This window comes from Monodelphis domestica, chromosome 1 (assembly GCF_027887165.1).
Source record: "Monodelphis domestica isolate mMonDom1 chromosome 1, mMonDom1.pri, whole genome shotgun sequence".
NCBI classification, from domain to species: Eukaryota; Metazoa; Chordata; class Mammalia; order Didelphimorphia; family Didelphidae; genus Monodelphis; species Monodelphis domestica.
In genome coordinates, this window is record NC_077227.1 from 464,128,149 (window position 1) to 464,142,205 (window position 14,057).

Sequence of the window (14,057 nt, forward strand, 5' to 3'; positions counted from 1 at the left end):
AACAAAGGAATAGGAAATGGGAGTTAGAATGCCAAATATGGAGAAGAGCAAGTAGAGACCAATTGAATAAAATGCAGGAAGTATGAGGGGAAGGACTGCAAATTTATCCTAAAAAGATAAACTGGGGCCAGATAGTAAAGGGTCTTAAAAGCCAATCAAAAAGTTTGAACTTTATCCCAAAAGCAATGGGAAGTTACCAAAGTATTTTGCGAAGAGGAGTGATATAGCCAAACCTGTGCTTTAAAAACATCAATTTGGTAGTTGTATGGAGCATAGATTATAGAGGGGAAAGACTTGGAGACTAATTAAGAAGCTATTGCAATAATCCAGGTGAAAGGTAATAAGAGCTAGATAAGAGTGGTCGTGGTATGAATAGAGAGAATGGGACAGATGTGGTAGATAGTGACAAGATGGAATCAACAAGATTTGATCATTGATTGGGTATGGAGGTGGGGGGCAAGTGAATGTACACTTGACCCTAGAATCAGAGGACATGGATTCAAATCCATTTTCTGAAGCTTATTGCATTTATGACTTTGAGCAACTTTCTTGGTCTCAAAATTCTTTATCTCTAAAGTGTTTCTGAGGTCCTTTCCAGCTTTAGATCCATAATCCTATGATTTCTATGTTGTAAGCCTGGGTGACTAGGAAGAATGGCAATGCTAGTAATAGGGACAGGGAAGTTAGAAGGAGGGTTGGATTTAGGAAGGGTAATGATCTCTGTTTTCATTTATTGAATTTCAGGTAATAAGGGAAGATATGAGGAGATGGGAGATAAGCACTCTGGAGAGTACAGTGCAGAGAGAGCCAAGCCTGGAATCTGGAAGACATCTACCTGAGTTCAAAGCTGGCTTCAGACACTTACTAGTTAGGTGACCCTGAGCAAGTCACTTAACCCTGTTTGCTTAGTTTCTTCATCTGCCAAATGAGCTGGATAAGGAAATGGCAAACCATTGCAGTATCTTTGCCAAAAAAAAAACCCCCAAACAACCTAAATGGGGTCACAAAGAGTCAGAAACCACAGAAAAATGATTACAACAAGAGAGATGAGAACTAGATAAGTATATTTGTTGCCATGTGCATAAAGACAGCAATTGAATTTATAAAGGCTGATTAGATCAACAAGAACCTACAGAGAAAAGGGGTGGGGGTGGGGGGCCAGGATAAAGCCCTGGGCATATGGATAGAGAAAGATAATGAACTAATTTAGGGGACTAATCAACAGGATGGGTTAACAAAGATTCACAATTGACTAGTACAGGGGAAAACCCAGGGGGAAAAATATCTAGGAAGAAGTGTAAAACCCTATAGAAAGATCATGAAGGATGAAAACTGCAAAAAGGCCATAGGGTATAGCAACACAGAGATCAATATTAAGCTTGGAGAGAACTTGTTGAGTGTGATGGTGCAAGTCAGATTGCAAGATTGAGTAATTTGTGAGAAGGTGAAGGCAAGGAATGTTAACATTTTTTCTTGGCATTTGACTATGAAAAGGAGGAGCGATATAAAGGGATAATTTAAGGGGATGTTGGGTGAAATTAAGATTTTTAAGAATAGGAGAGGATGGCCATCTGCATGTTTGGAAGAACTGAAAAGATAAGGAAAGGGGGGGGGTCAGCTGGGTAGCTCAATGGATTAAGAGCCAGGTCTAGAGATGGGAGGTCCTAGGTTCAAATCTGGCCTCAGACACTTCCCAGCTGTGTGACCCTGGGCAAGTCACTTAACCCCCATTGCCTAGCCCTTACCACTCTTCTGCCTTGGAACCAATACACACACAGTATTGATACACGGAAGGTAAGGGTTTAAAAAAAATTAGAGAAAGGGAAGTAATTAGGCAAGTGCTTTGTAAGTTTTAAAACACCATATGACTAAGAATTTAAAGCTTCTTACCATTTTCAACTGAAATTTAAAGAAGTATATGATGGTTGGTAATTTAGGTCACTATAGGAATTTTAAATGCTTATTCATTCACAGGCATTCAAGAAATACATCAGGACCTCAATTTACTCAAACTCAATAAATGTGAATTCAGGTATATATAACTGGTAATTTAAAAAAAAGGCAAATAAAAATAAAGGCAAAAAGTAACAAAAATATTTAAAATAAAAATTTTAATTATATTTTAAATCCATAGCATTTTAAACAGCATCAAGTCTCATAGTAGTAGTAGTAGTTTGCTCAGTCATATTCATTTTCTGAGCATTATTGTAAATCATTACAAAACATTAACTTGGTCATTTTTTTTAAACCCCTACTTTCTGTTTTAGTAACAACTCTAAGACAGAAGGACAAGGGCTTCTAACAATTGGGGTTAAGTGACTTGCCCAAGATCACGTAGTTAGGAAATGGGGGAGGTTAGATTTGAATCCAGGTTTTCCCAACTCCAGCCTGGCACTCTATTCACTGTGCCACCTACCTGCCCCTCACACATCAGTCTTTGTCCAGAGTTCTTAGCTTGTAACAAGGTGTATTCACATCAGAACAGTGCTTCTCTTTGTTTTATTAATGCTATTTAGTTATTAATAATAACCGCAAATTACAAGAATAGTGATGCTGATAACTCTGATAAATCTAAGGAAAGTCATAAAATGCTTAAGTATGTTCATGTAAGAAATACTAAATAATGGGATTCAATATTATGCATGATTTTTAACTTACACAAAGAGTTATAGAAGGTATTGTTTGTGTAAAACAAGGTCCTGCTGGATCATAGTAATACATCGGATACTATAATCAGCTCTGGCACTAACTAGCTTTGTGACCTTAGATTATTTCCCCTATTAGGCCTCAATTTGACTGTTGGACTAGATTGGGAATTCTTAATCTGTGGTCCACAGACTCTCTGGGGTTCACGATACATTCCAGTAGAGCCCATGAACTTGGATTGGGAAAAAATGTATACTTTTATTTTCACTAATTGCTAATTGAAATTTGGGACCAGTATATGGTACAATGGGTAGAGCACTGGGTTTAAGAGTCAGGAAGATCTGAGTTCAAATTTGACCTAGGCATGAGCAAGTCACTAAACCCTGTTTGCCTTAGTTTCCTCATCTGTAAAATGAACTGGAGAAGGAAATGGCAAATCATTCCAGAATCTCTGCTAAGAAAACCCCAAATGAAGTCACAAAGTCAGACACGACTGAGATGGTTATATATCAATTATAATTTTTTTTTTAATTCTGAGAATTCTGTTGGTTGTACTAGGCTGCCAAAGGGGTTCATGATACAAAAAAAGATTAAGAATTCCTAAACTAGATCTCTAGTGCCACCAAATTATAGAATTTAAGAGCTAAAGAGGATCTTTAACTCTTGTTGCTAAGTAAGGCATGCAGGAGGGATCTCATTCCATTCCATTTTCTCCAGTAGATTGCCCTATCACCCCACTATCAATAATCTTCAATTTCTCTTTTTCTACTTGTTTCCCTACTATGTATAAACATTACCAAGTCTTCGCCATTTTAAAAAAAACTTTCACTTGATTCTCATCCATCCCTGCTGCCTACTGTCCCATAATTCTCTCCACTTTGTGGCTAAACTTGAGAAGGTCATCTTATCAATAGGAGCCTCTACTTCATTCCCCTTCACTCTCTCCTTTTATTCTATAATTTGGCTTCTGATCTCATCATTCAATCAAAATAACTTTCTCCAAAGTTAATAACGATATTTTAATTGCCAAATCTAATAATCTTTCCTCAGTCTTTCTTCTTGACCTCTCTTCAGCTTTTGACCCTGTCAACCACTTTTCTCTAAGTTTTTGGGACATTTATTTCTTTTCCCCCCTTTTTCATTTACATGTAGAAATAATTTTTTATTATTATCTGGCATTTTACAATCCATATTCTCTCCCTTCCTCCCTTCCTTCCCCACTCTGTGAGAAGGGAAGTAGTCTGATCTAGATTACAGCAGTGTTGTCATGCAATTTATATTTCCATAGTCCTTGTGTAATATGTATCATATTGCACATATAAGAAAAAACTCATGAAGGAAATAAAGTGAAAAATAGTATGTTTTGATCTGCATCCAGACTCTGACAGTTCCTACTATGGCTCTGGATAGTTTAGTTTTGTTTTTTTTAATCATGAGTCCATTAAGGCTATCTTGGAACCTTGCATTGCTGATAATTATTGATTATCCTACAATATTTCTATTATTGTACATATAGTATTCTCCTGGTTCTGCTCACTTCATTTTGCATCAGTTCATGAGTATTTCTAGTTTTTTCTGAACTTTTCCTCTTTGTCACTTTTTATGGATAATAGTATTCCATTACAATTATATACCACAACTTGTTCAATCACTCTCCAAATTGATAAACATCCCCTCAGTTTCCAGTTTTTTGCCATTAGAAAAAAAGCTACTATAAATATTTTTGTACATATACTTCCTTTTCCTTTTATCTCACTGAGATATAGGCCTAGTAGTGGTATTGCTGGGTCAAAGGATATGCAGTTTTATGGCCCTTTGGAAATGGTTCCAGATTGTATCCAGGTTGTATCACTTCACAGTTCCACCAAAATGGAGCATTACTTTCTCCTTGGTTTTCCTCCTACTTATTTAACTTCTTTGCTGGAGTTTCATCTAGTGCATGCCTAGGGATCATTAGTATACCATGGTCTCTGTCCAGAGTCTTCTTCTCTTCTCCCTGTATATGATTTCATCTGGAGATTTCATTAGCTCCCATGGATTGAATTAATATCTCTATGATGCTGATTCCCAAATCTATTTATTCAGTCCTAATACCCCCCCCATGACCTCTATCTCATCTCTAACCACCCATTGGACCTGTTTGTCCAGTTAGCATTTTAAACTCAGCACATCTAAAAAACTAAACTCATTATCTGTCCCCACCCAAACCCAGCCTTTTTTCTAATTTCCCTAATACTCTTCAGGGTACCATCATCATCCTAGTCACTCAAGATTACAACCTAGCTTTCATCTTTGACTCCTCATTCCCCATATATAATCTATTGCCAAGTCCTGTCATTTTATCTTCACAACATTTCTCCTTTCTTTCTTCTGACACTGCCATCATCCTTGTGCAGGGTCTTAGCAGGCTAGTTGGTCTGTCTAACACAAGTCTCTCCCAGCTCCAGTGCATCTTCCAATCAGCTATCAGAATGATCTTCCTAATAGGCAAGTCAGATTGTCACCCTGCCCTCTCATTATACTACAGTGATTCCTTATCATATCCAAAATCGAATATAAAAATCTTCTTTTTGGCTCTCAAAGCCCCATATAACCTGTCCCTCCCCAACATTTATAATTATCTTATTCCTTACATTTCTCCACATATTCTGTGATCTAGGAACACCAGCCTCCTTATTGTTTCTACAAAAAGAAATCCCATTTCTCCAACTGTTGAGTATGTTTACTGGCTATTTCCCATGTATATAATGCTCTCCTTTGTCATCCCCATCTCCTGATTTCCCTTGTTTCCTTCAAGAGTCCCAGTTAAAATCCTCCCTTCAACAGGAAAGCATTTCTACTCCCCCTAAATCCTAGTGCCTTTCCTCTGTTTTTTCCAATTTATTCTGTATATGGTTTATACATAGTTGTTTGCATGTTGTCTCAGACACCTATTAATCAGTAAGCTTCTTGAGAGCTGGAACTTTTTTCCCCCTTTCTTTGCATCCCTAGCTCTTAGAACAGTGCTTGACACAAAGTGCTTAATAAATGTTTATTGACTGACTTTTGAACACTTTCAGTATCTAGAAAACTCATTATTATTTAGGTCACCAATTCCAATTTCTAGTCACTCTTAATTGTTAAGAAATTCTTCTTCATGATTAGCTAAAACAGCCTATCTGCAATTTCTGGAAGTTCTGCTTTCTGGAATTATATAGATTCTCTTATTTCAGCTCTAAGTCGCTTCCTCCTCTGATCTGCTGAATTTATTTCAAACAATCCACTTTCAGTAACTACTATAAGGCTCACATCCTAAACACTAGTCCCACAGCATTTAGATTCAACACATAAACAATGATCTAGTAATATTTAGTGTTCATTAAGAGCTCATTGCCTGTGAAGAATGTGTAAAAGGACACCAGCCTCCTTCTTGTCTTTGGTGTAATGTTTCTTTGTGACGTCATAGCTTCAGTGCCAGTGACATTCCTATGCTGTGTCACCAGGCAACAAAAAGGAGTGATAGACAACAGCCCATCTCAGTGCAACCCAATCATGGTAAAAGAATCCTGCTTGAGAAGTTCTACATGCCATAGAAGCTCAGTACAATCTACACAGAACCCCACAGAATACAGAATATTAGACATTAGAGACAATTTGTCTAAGCCCCATCTTATTAAGATAAGGGATCTGATTCTCAAGAGAAAGGCCTTTGTTCAAATGTATACAGTTAATAACTGAGTTGGGACTAGAACTCATGTCTCCTGAAGGTCTTTTAAAAAATCTAGATGGTCTCTTGGGTCTTCAGAAGTTTCCTGAGTGTGTTATAATAGGATTAAAAAAAAACACCCTTATTTTCTGTCTTAGAATCAATATTATGTATTGGTTCCAAGGCATAACAGTGGTAAGGGCTAGGCAATGGAGATAAAGTGACATGCCCAGGGTCACCCAGCTAGTATCTGAGGTCACATTTGAACCTAGGACCTCCTTTCCTAGGCCTGGCTCTCCATCCAGGGCTACCCAGTTGCCCCATCATCAGATTCTTTTTTAGCCATGAGCTGGAATTTGAAATTCGAATTCTCTAATTCAGCTCTTTCCACTACACCAGGAAGCTTCCAAAGTTTTAAGGAGAATTAACTGAGATATCATTAGTTTTCAGTGGGAGAGTTTTGCCCTTGCAACAAAAGTAGCCAGGGTAATGCAAAGTGTACTTGTTTAGGAGGCAGAGAAATGGAGCTTCAGATGCATGTCTAATGTTTTCTATCTTGTGGTTTTAGGAAAGACACGACTTCTCTGGTTCTGTTTCCTCAAATCTAAATTGAGGGAGGTGGACTAAATGGTCTCTGAGGTCCCCTCACATATAAATTCACCTGTAAAGTAACTATTTGAAAATACTGGATTCCACTGGAGCCAGGTCATTTGGGGTAATGTGGTGCCCACCATGTCTGTTTTACGGCACCAGTGTCAGTCATGTCACAACATTTTACAAGACTTGAAATAATCTCAAACCCACCTCAAACCAAACTCATTCTACCATCATGCCACCATACTATGTCGCGACAATACAATGATGGGAGGAAGTCACGACCTGTGGCTGTGCAAATATATTCACGCTTTCCCTGGACCTCCCCAAGAAGGGCATTCCCGGGACAGTCCTCCAATCCTAAAAACCCTCCTCGCCGGTCGGACCACCTGCCGACCTCCCCACCCCCACCTCGCTCCGGTCCGACCGAGGTCACGTGACCTGACCCCGCCCACCGCCCGAGCTCCCATCCAGCCGAAGCCCCCGGCTTCCTTTCCGGCGGAAGTGAAGCGACTTTCCCTTTCCGGCTACGGGTCCCCAAGCGGAGCAAGAGGCAAGATTGGGGAGCCGAGTGGCGGCGGCGGCGGCGGAGGCGGCGGCGGCGGCGGCTGTAATGGCGGAGCTGGTGCAGGGACAGAGCGCGGCTCCAGTGGGGATGAAGTCCGATGGCTTAGTGGATGCTCTGACCCGGGTTCGGCAGGTACGGGTAGGCGCGGGCTGCCGGGGAGCGGAGGAGGCCAAGGCGGGGCCGGGGGCGGGGGACTGGGGCTAGGCCGCGGGGGGCGGGCGGGAGCCGGCGCCCTGACGGGGCCTGGCTGCTCAGCGTCCCGCAGAAACTGCAAAATCCGGCGCCGAGGACTCTGGTGCAAGGAGGCCTGAGCCCTGGCCTGCTTTGTGGGACTCGGGGGCTGCTTGATGCAGCCGAAAAACCCCTTGGGGTTGCCTTCTGCCCAGCAGGACTCAAGTTCCCTCCCGGGGCCGGTAGTTTGGGGTACAGACCTCTGTGGGACGCAGGAGTCCTGCGTGAGAATTTTGGAGCCAGAAGATTTTAGGGATGGGGAAAAAATGGGACTGGGGTAAGAGGTATAATATAGAAGAAGATAGAAGTACTATTGGCAAGTCCTAGTAAAAATAGTTTTACAATTTTTAGATTACTCGAGTGAAGCAGTAGGATTTGGAGCTGAAAAGAGTCTTGGTGATAATCTAGTTCAATGCCTTTATTTTACACCTTTCTTTTCAGGTCTCTTACATCTCTAAATCCTATATTAATTCTGATTCTAGAATTTTTCCCGCTTGAGAGGGAAGAGGGAAGGGGTTGTGTTCAAGGTGGGAGGGACCAAAGGATGTAAGTGACCTTCTTCCCCCTCCCCACCAGAGGCTAGAATTTCCAAATGCATTTCCCCCCCTACTTAATGGTAAAGTTTGACAAGATAAGAAATATTAGTGATACTGACATCGCCTGGCCAGATAGTTTTTCTACTGACAGCACCGTGCATCTTGTCAGTTAAGGAAACTCATTTTATAATATGAGGCACATCATTTAAGTTACAAGTGCCTCCAGTTACCTCATCCATTAAAAAGAGGGGGATTGCATGAACCCTTCTAGCTCAGAATCCAGGAAATGATGAGTGAGCTAACAGTGAAAGATAATGCTTTATTTCTTTTAGGATCCTTAGAGCAGAATGTGTTGTGTAATTGTATAAAATTGATGTACAAGTTAGTCCTAATAATGGAATTTCCTTTTCTGAGTGTCTTTCCTGTATATTCTTCACACATTCATCACCTCTTCATATTTAATTGTAGGTGCACTAACTGTTACTTTAAAAGTTGGGCTAAAACTGATTATTGCTTGGTTCCCAACAGAAAGCAACAGGACTCATTGTGTTAGAAGAATGTCTCCACTCTGGCGCTTGAAGATGTGGTCTTTACATCTCTTTCCAGTATTCCAGGGGAGGGAAATCTTCCTGTTTCCCAGATACTGACTTTTCATTTTAATATTGATGTTCCTGTAGACATTATGTCGGATCCCAGAACTTTCCAACCCTGTGGTTCCAACTAAAATTTTATCTGGTGCACTGTTGCTTACTGCCTAGTCTCCAACCAGTACAGTAGTGAGTATTCATTTTGCCTAGTCTACAGAGCAAATCAGTGGCTGTCATGGATGAACATGCCATCCAACTCCCTTTTCCTTCTGCCTCTTTCAGCTTTGCCATCAAGTTGCAGTGCTCTCATCTGCAGTACAGGGTCCTGAACCATGTTTCTCACTGGCTACTAATATATAATGGCTTTCACTCTGTGCTGATGTTTTGACAGCCACCTTGTTGGCCTTCTGAGTTCGGGAAGATTGTAGCCATTGCCCTAAAGTGCTCAGAACCTCAGGTGCAGAAGGCCTGTAGTTGAACTTAAAAAGCATTTTGAACCATTGAGAAGACTTTCTGCCTCTCTTGAGCCAGTGGTTGAGCTTTTATTCTTGGACAACCTGCTCAAGAGGGAGACCCTCTTAAATGCTGACCAGTTATGGACTGTTGAAGCAATGTTGTTTACTACTAGCAATGAAAACTTCATTGGAAATGTTCCCAGCTCTGAAATGCACCATTGACTGGAGTAGTAATAAGCCCAATGGAGAAAATTGCTGTGAATGTATTACTTCTATATGTTAGCAGCTGAAAGTCGATACTATCTCCAAGGACTTGCTGACCTTTAAAAAATAAAACACAGGTTTGTGGGTCATTTTAAGTTTATTTTATAGATTTGCATTGGGCAGGAATTGAATGTTAGAAATCAACAATAATATGTGGCTTATAGTAGATTTGCCTCAAAGAATTTTGTTTTTATGTGCATCTGGTCTATATATAGTATACCTGACTGAAGCACAGGGTCTAATGCAGCTCTCTAAGGAACATGTGATTCCTCCACTCTCCACTCTGTTAGGGCAAAGGAAAAAAAACAGGTTTCCTTCAAAATTTGCCATAACTTTTTTTTCTTACCAAGTATCTACTATAGCCCACTGATAAAAGCTAAATTCTTAAGACTTTAAGTCCATCATAGTTTGTTCTCTTATGCCCCTTTTATCTATTGGAACGTAATTGGGAGTAGAAGTCCATGTCCTGGTGGGATTTTAAATTATGGTCTTTAGGAAGTTAGATATCTCAAACCCAGGAAGTCACTGGTGTAGCACATTCAGAGTATATTAGAAATCAGTTGCACTCTTTCTAATAAAATGAATAGGTAGCCTGTTCATCCTAAGACTGTTTTCAAGGCATAGTAATTTTTAGGTCTATAGGAATATTTTGATGATACTATGTGTGTGTGAGGGTCTATTCCCAGAAATTGTTTACAGAGAAGAGACATACTGAAGTATAGAAATATCTGATTTGTTCATTTCTCTCACTATCTTTACTTTGGCAGTGATATTTAAGTGATTCAGTGCAGTTATCCAGCCACTCAGAATAAAATATTTTCTCAAGATACTGCTGGCTAGCTTAGTTAATTGGAATAAGATACTAATGAAGTCAAGGTGATGGGTTCATCCCAGTTAGGTTCTTTGGGCTCCATTACCACAAATTGTGCTTCTAATCCTAGAAACTGCTACTTTACAAAATTGTCTGCTATTGGTCATATGAGAAAGGCATACCTTAGTGTATGACATAAAACCTTGTATGGATTGCTACAAATTTATCCTTTTTTTATGAATAAAACCTCAAAGCGTGACAGTATTGATGTCAGTGCTCTCCTCTTCATATACAAACAGTAACAACATTGTTACTAATTTAAAGTTGTAGACATGTAATAGATTCCTAATACTTGTCTACATCCTAGTGAACATATTGTAGGAATTTTATTTAGCAAAGTGAATGACTAAGAATTTATATGTACCCAAGTCATTAATCAGATGAAGAGCATATTATAATCATGGTATAAAATCTTAGAATTTAAGGAACCTTAGAGGTAATCTAGTCTAACTGTTTGCCTAAAGCATAAATCTTGCACATCCCTCTAGGTGAGCATTCAGATTGACCATGATCAGCCTGCTGACTAGATTGTCATCTAGTAGCCTTTTTTTTTTTAACTTTTTTGACAAAGTTATAATACAGGTAATTTTTAGAGTGAAGTTACCGTCAAATAGAACTTTTAAGAGTTCATGGAAACATATAGTTCAATCCCTTCTTTTTTCCTCTTTGAGGAAACAAGCTTAAAGAGTTTTAAGTGCTGTGTCTGAGTTCATTTATCTAAGTAATAACAAAGCTTGAACTAAAATCCAATTGACTCCTCTTCTGGTAATTTTTCTATTAGATTATACTGCTATTCTGTAGTGTAACTCAAATAGAAACATTCTTGCTGGCACTTGTTGACTTAAATAATCACAAATTAACATTGTCTTTGTTGTATCCTATGCTTATTTTGTTAAACATTTCCCAGTTACATTTCAGTCCACATGGGGGGACTAACTGTAACTCTACAGGCCTTGTTTGACAACTCCAAATTAGGGCATTAGAATGATTACATTTCCTTTGAATCCTCCTAGAAATGTTAATGCATATTTTTAGTCTGTTTTGCCTATGACTAATGTGTTTGTTGTGGCTATTTGGACAGATTTAAAGCTATGGTGCTTTAATAAGGTAACTTTTTTTACATGCACCAAATTTTAGAGCACCACAAATACCCTACAAAAGGCTTCTTTTCATTGGCACTTGGATTTGCCATCTCTTATAAGTGATATTTTGGTCTCATAATAATGTCAAGTGATAGAATCTCCATAAACATAAGTTGTCCTAAGTATGGGAATCTCCCAAAAGAACCATAGATTAAAGTGTGGACAAGTTAGAATTACTCAGCTTTAGAACTTCATGACTGAATTAGTTCCTGCACTGAAGTTTTTTAGACACTGGATTCTAAAGAAAATTAAGTACTCTAGAAAATCTAGAAGATTTACTTAAGATGTTAGTCTAGCCTGTTTGCCATGTTAGAACCCTGTAGTACACAGAATGTACAAATGTTTTTTGATTATGTTGATAGATTGGGTCATTCACATTAGCAAAAGGAGCAAACACTTTGTTTCATGTGAGAAATAAATGTTAACATTGTCCATTCTAAAATTAAGTTCAGGAGCTTCCTATATATAAAAACATGTTCTTTCTACTTCTCATGGAGATTTCATTTTGAGTCAAAATATGTTACCCGACTTTTTAATTCCTGCAAGGCTTTATTGTTTTTTAGTTTCAAAATCATTCTTCGTGTTTTGTTTGTTTTTCAAATAACAAATATCTGCTAATTATTTTAGGGTTTGGTGTAGTGGCAATGGAAGTGAAGGAAGTGTATACAAATCAGATCTGGGCTCTAATCCTAGCTCTGTCACTAATTAGCTACAAATCACTTTCTGAGTCTCAGTTTCTCTATCTTCTAAACCAAAGGGTTCCAACTAGATCATTTCTTGGACCTTTCCAGCCCAGACATTCTGTATGATACTTGCTAAACTGGATCTATCATTATTTAGTTATCTCATTTCGATTCTTCTAACAATTTGGGCTTCTACCCAAACACCCCCAGTCCTTCCGTGTAGCATTTCCATTCTTTTGCTTTTGCCCTGCAATCATCCCACTTAGAAATGTTTTGCATTTCAAAGTTTCATTATTAATATATTTAGGGGAATAAAAGACCTGTTACTTTTAGAAACATGAGCAGATATTTTGTCCTGATGCCAGATAGTAAGAATCCACTTGAAAGACTGACATGAATGCCTTTTCTGTAGAACCTTTAATAAAAATGGGTAAAATATTGGTTTTAGTATCTACTCAGATTGAAAAATATAGCTAAGTTTAAAAACCAATTCATTGCAGTGATTGTGGTAAACTTTTTGAGGGGAATATAGGAACCATTAAACACAATGCATTGAAAATTTAGCAAACAAAAACCTATTAAAAGACTTTTAGAACTTTGAGTAAAGCTGTCTCAGCAGTAGTATTCCAGATTTAAAACCAAAGTGTTCTTTGTAGTTAGTTAGACACGTTTAACTTTTAGATGGTTGTCTTTGTAGCATTTAGTCAATTTGTCTTTTTTTTTTTTTAAACAATCAGTCAAGCATTTATTAAGTACCTTGTGTATACCAGACACTCTCTAAGTGGCACTTAGGCATTCAAAGATGGCACTAAGGATTCAATCAATTTATACTCTTAACAGGTTGACATTATTGGGGAGTCAGCATATACATATATAAGTATATGCATTAGAATGAAAACATACAGAATAAATACAAACTAAATCTGAGGTAGTTACAGAAAGAGGGCACTAGTGGCTGGGATAAAAAAAGACTTGAAGAGAATATGGTACCTGAACTGTGTCTTGAAATGAGGGAGTCTCTTGAGAGGCAAGGAGGGAATACATTAAAAGCTTGGAGGACAGCCCATACAAAGGCACAAAGATAGAAGGGTAAATACCCTGTCATGTCTGAAGAATAGGGAAGAAGAGTGATGTATAATGAGGCTGGAAAGATAGGTTGGGGCAAGTTGTGGAGGGCTTGATAAATTAAATATTTTCTGTTTGGTCTGAGAAGCAATAAGGAGTCATTGTGATATACTTAGAATTGCATGTAAGGAAAATTACTTTGGCTCCAATGTGGTTGATGAACTAATTAATAAGTAAAAGTCAAAACATTTAATGGAGTAGAAAGACTATCTTGAATGGTGATGTCTTGATTGCCAAGACTGACACAAACCAGCAGTAGAACAAGAAATGGGCCAGGGTTAGCTAACTGATGCCATTCTAGGACTAGAGGAGTCCAACTAGTTGACCTTGGCCAGCTGCCAAAGATTTTAGGGCTGCAACTTTGGGAGAAAGATAGATATTGGAGTCACAGTGGGTTCCCAAAAGAGCAAAACTTGAATGCTATAATGATAATATCTCCCATTCTTTGCATGGTGATACAAGTTCAGATTGTTTAGCTGCCATTCCCACTTCACAGGGCCTTAGGAGAAGGAGCTGCAGCATTCAGTAACATAGGATTGAATCCAAGACATCATTCATTGGCAATTGCTAGAGCCAACGAGGTTTTTTTAATTGCCTTTGCATATTTCTATCAGGTGCAAAATACAGTCATGAAAATGTTCAGTTTTTTGTTTTAATGAACTATAGTATG

General features: G+C 38.6%; 1 protein-coding gene across 4 annotated transcripts in view; it reads left to right on the forward strand.

The window, feature by feature from the left end:
• Positions 1–7,377: 7,377 nt before the first annotated feature.
• FUBP3 (far upstream element binding protein 3) overlaps positions 7,378–14,057 on the forward strand; it is a 71,615-nt gene continuing 64,935 nt past the window's right edge. The window contains exon 1 of one of the 4 annotated variants that reach the window (XM_007475157.3): positions 7,378–7,625. In XM_007475157.3, the coding sequence (XP_007475219.1) occupies positions 7,539–7,625 (87 nt within the window). In that variant the 5' untranslated portion in view covers positions 7,378–7,538. Of the gene's footprint in view, positions 7,626–8,818; positions 9,644–14,057 lie in introns of those variants that run through there. The other 3 variants (XM_001369593.5, XM_056812562.1, XM_056812563.1) reach the window with 3 other exon arrangements.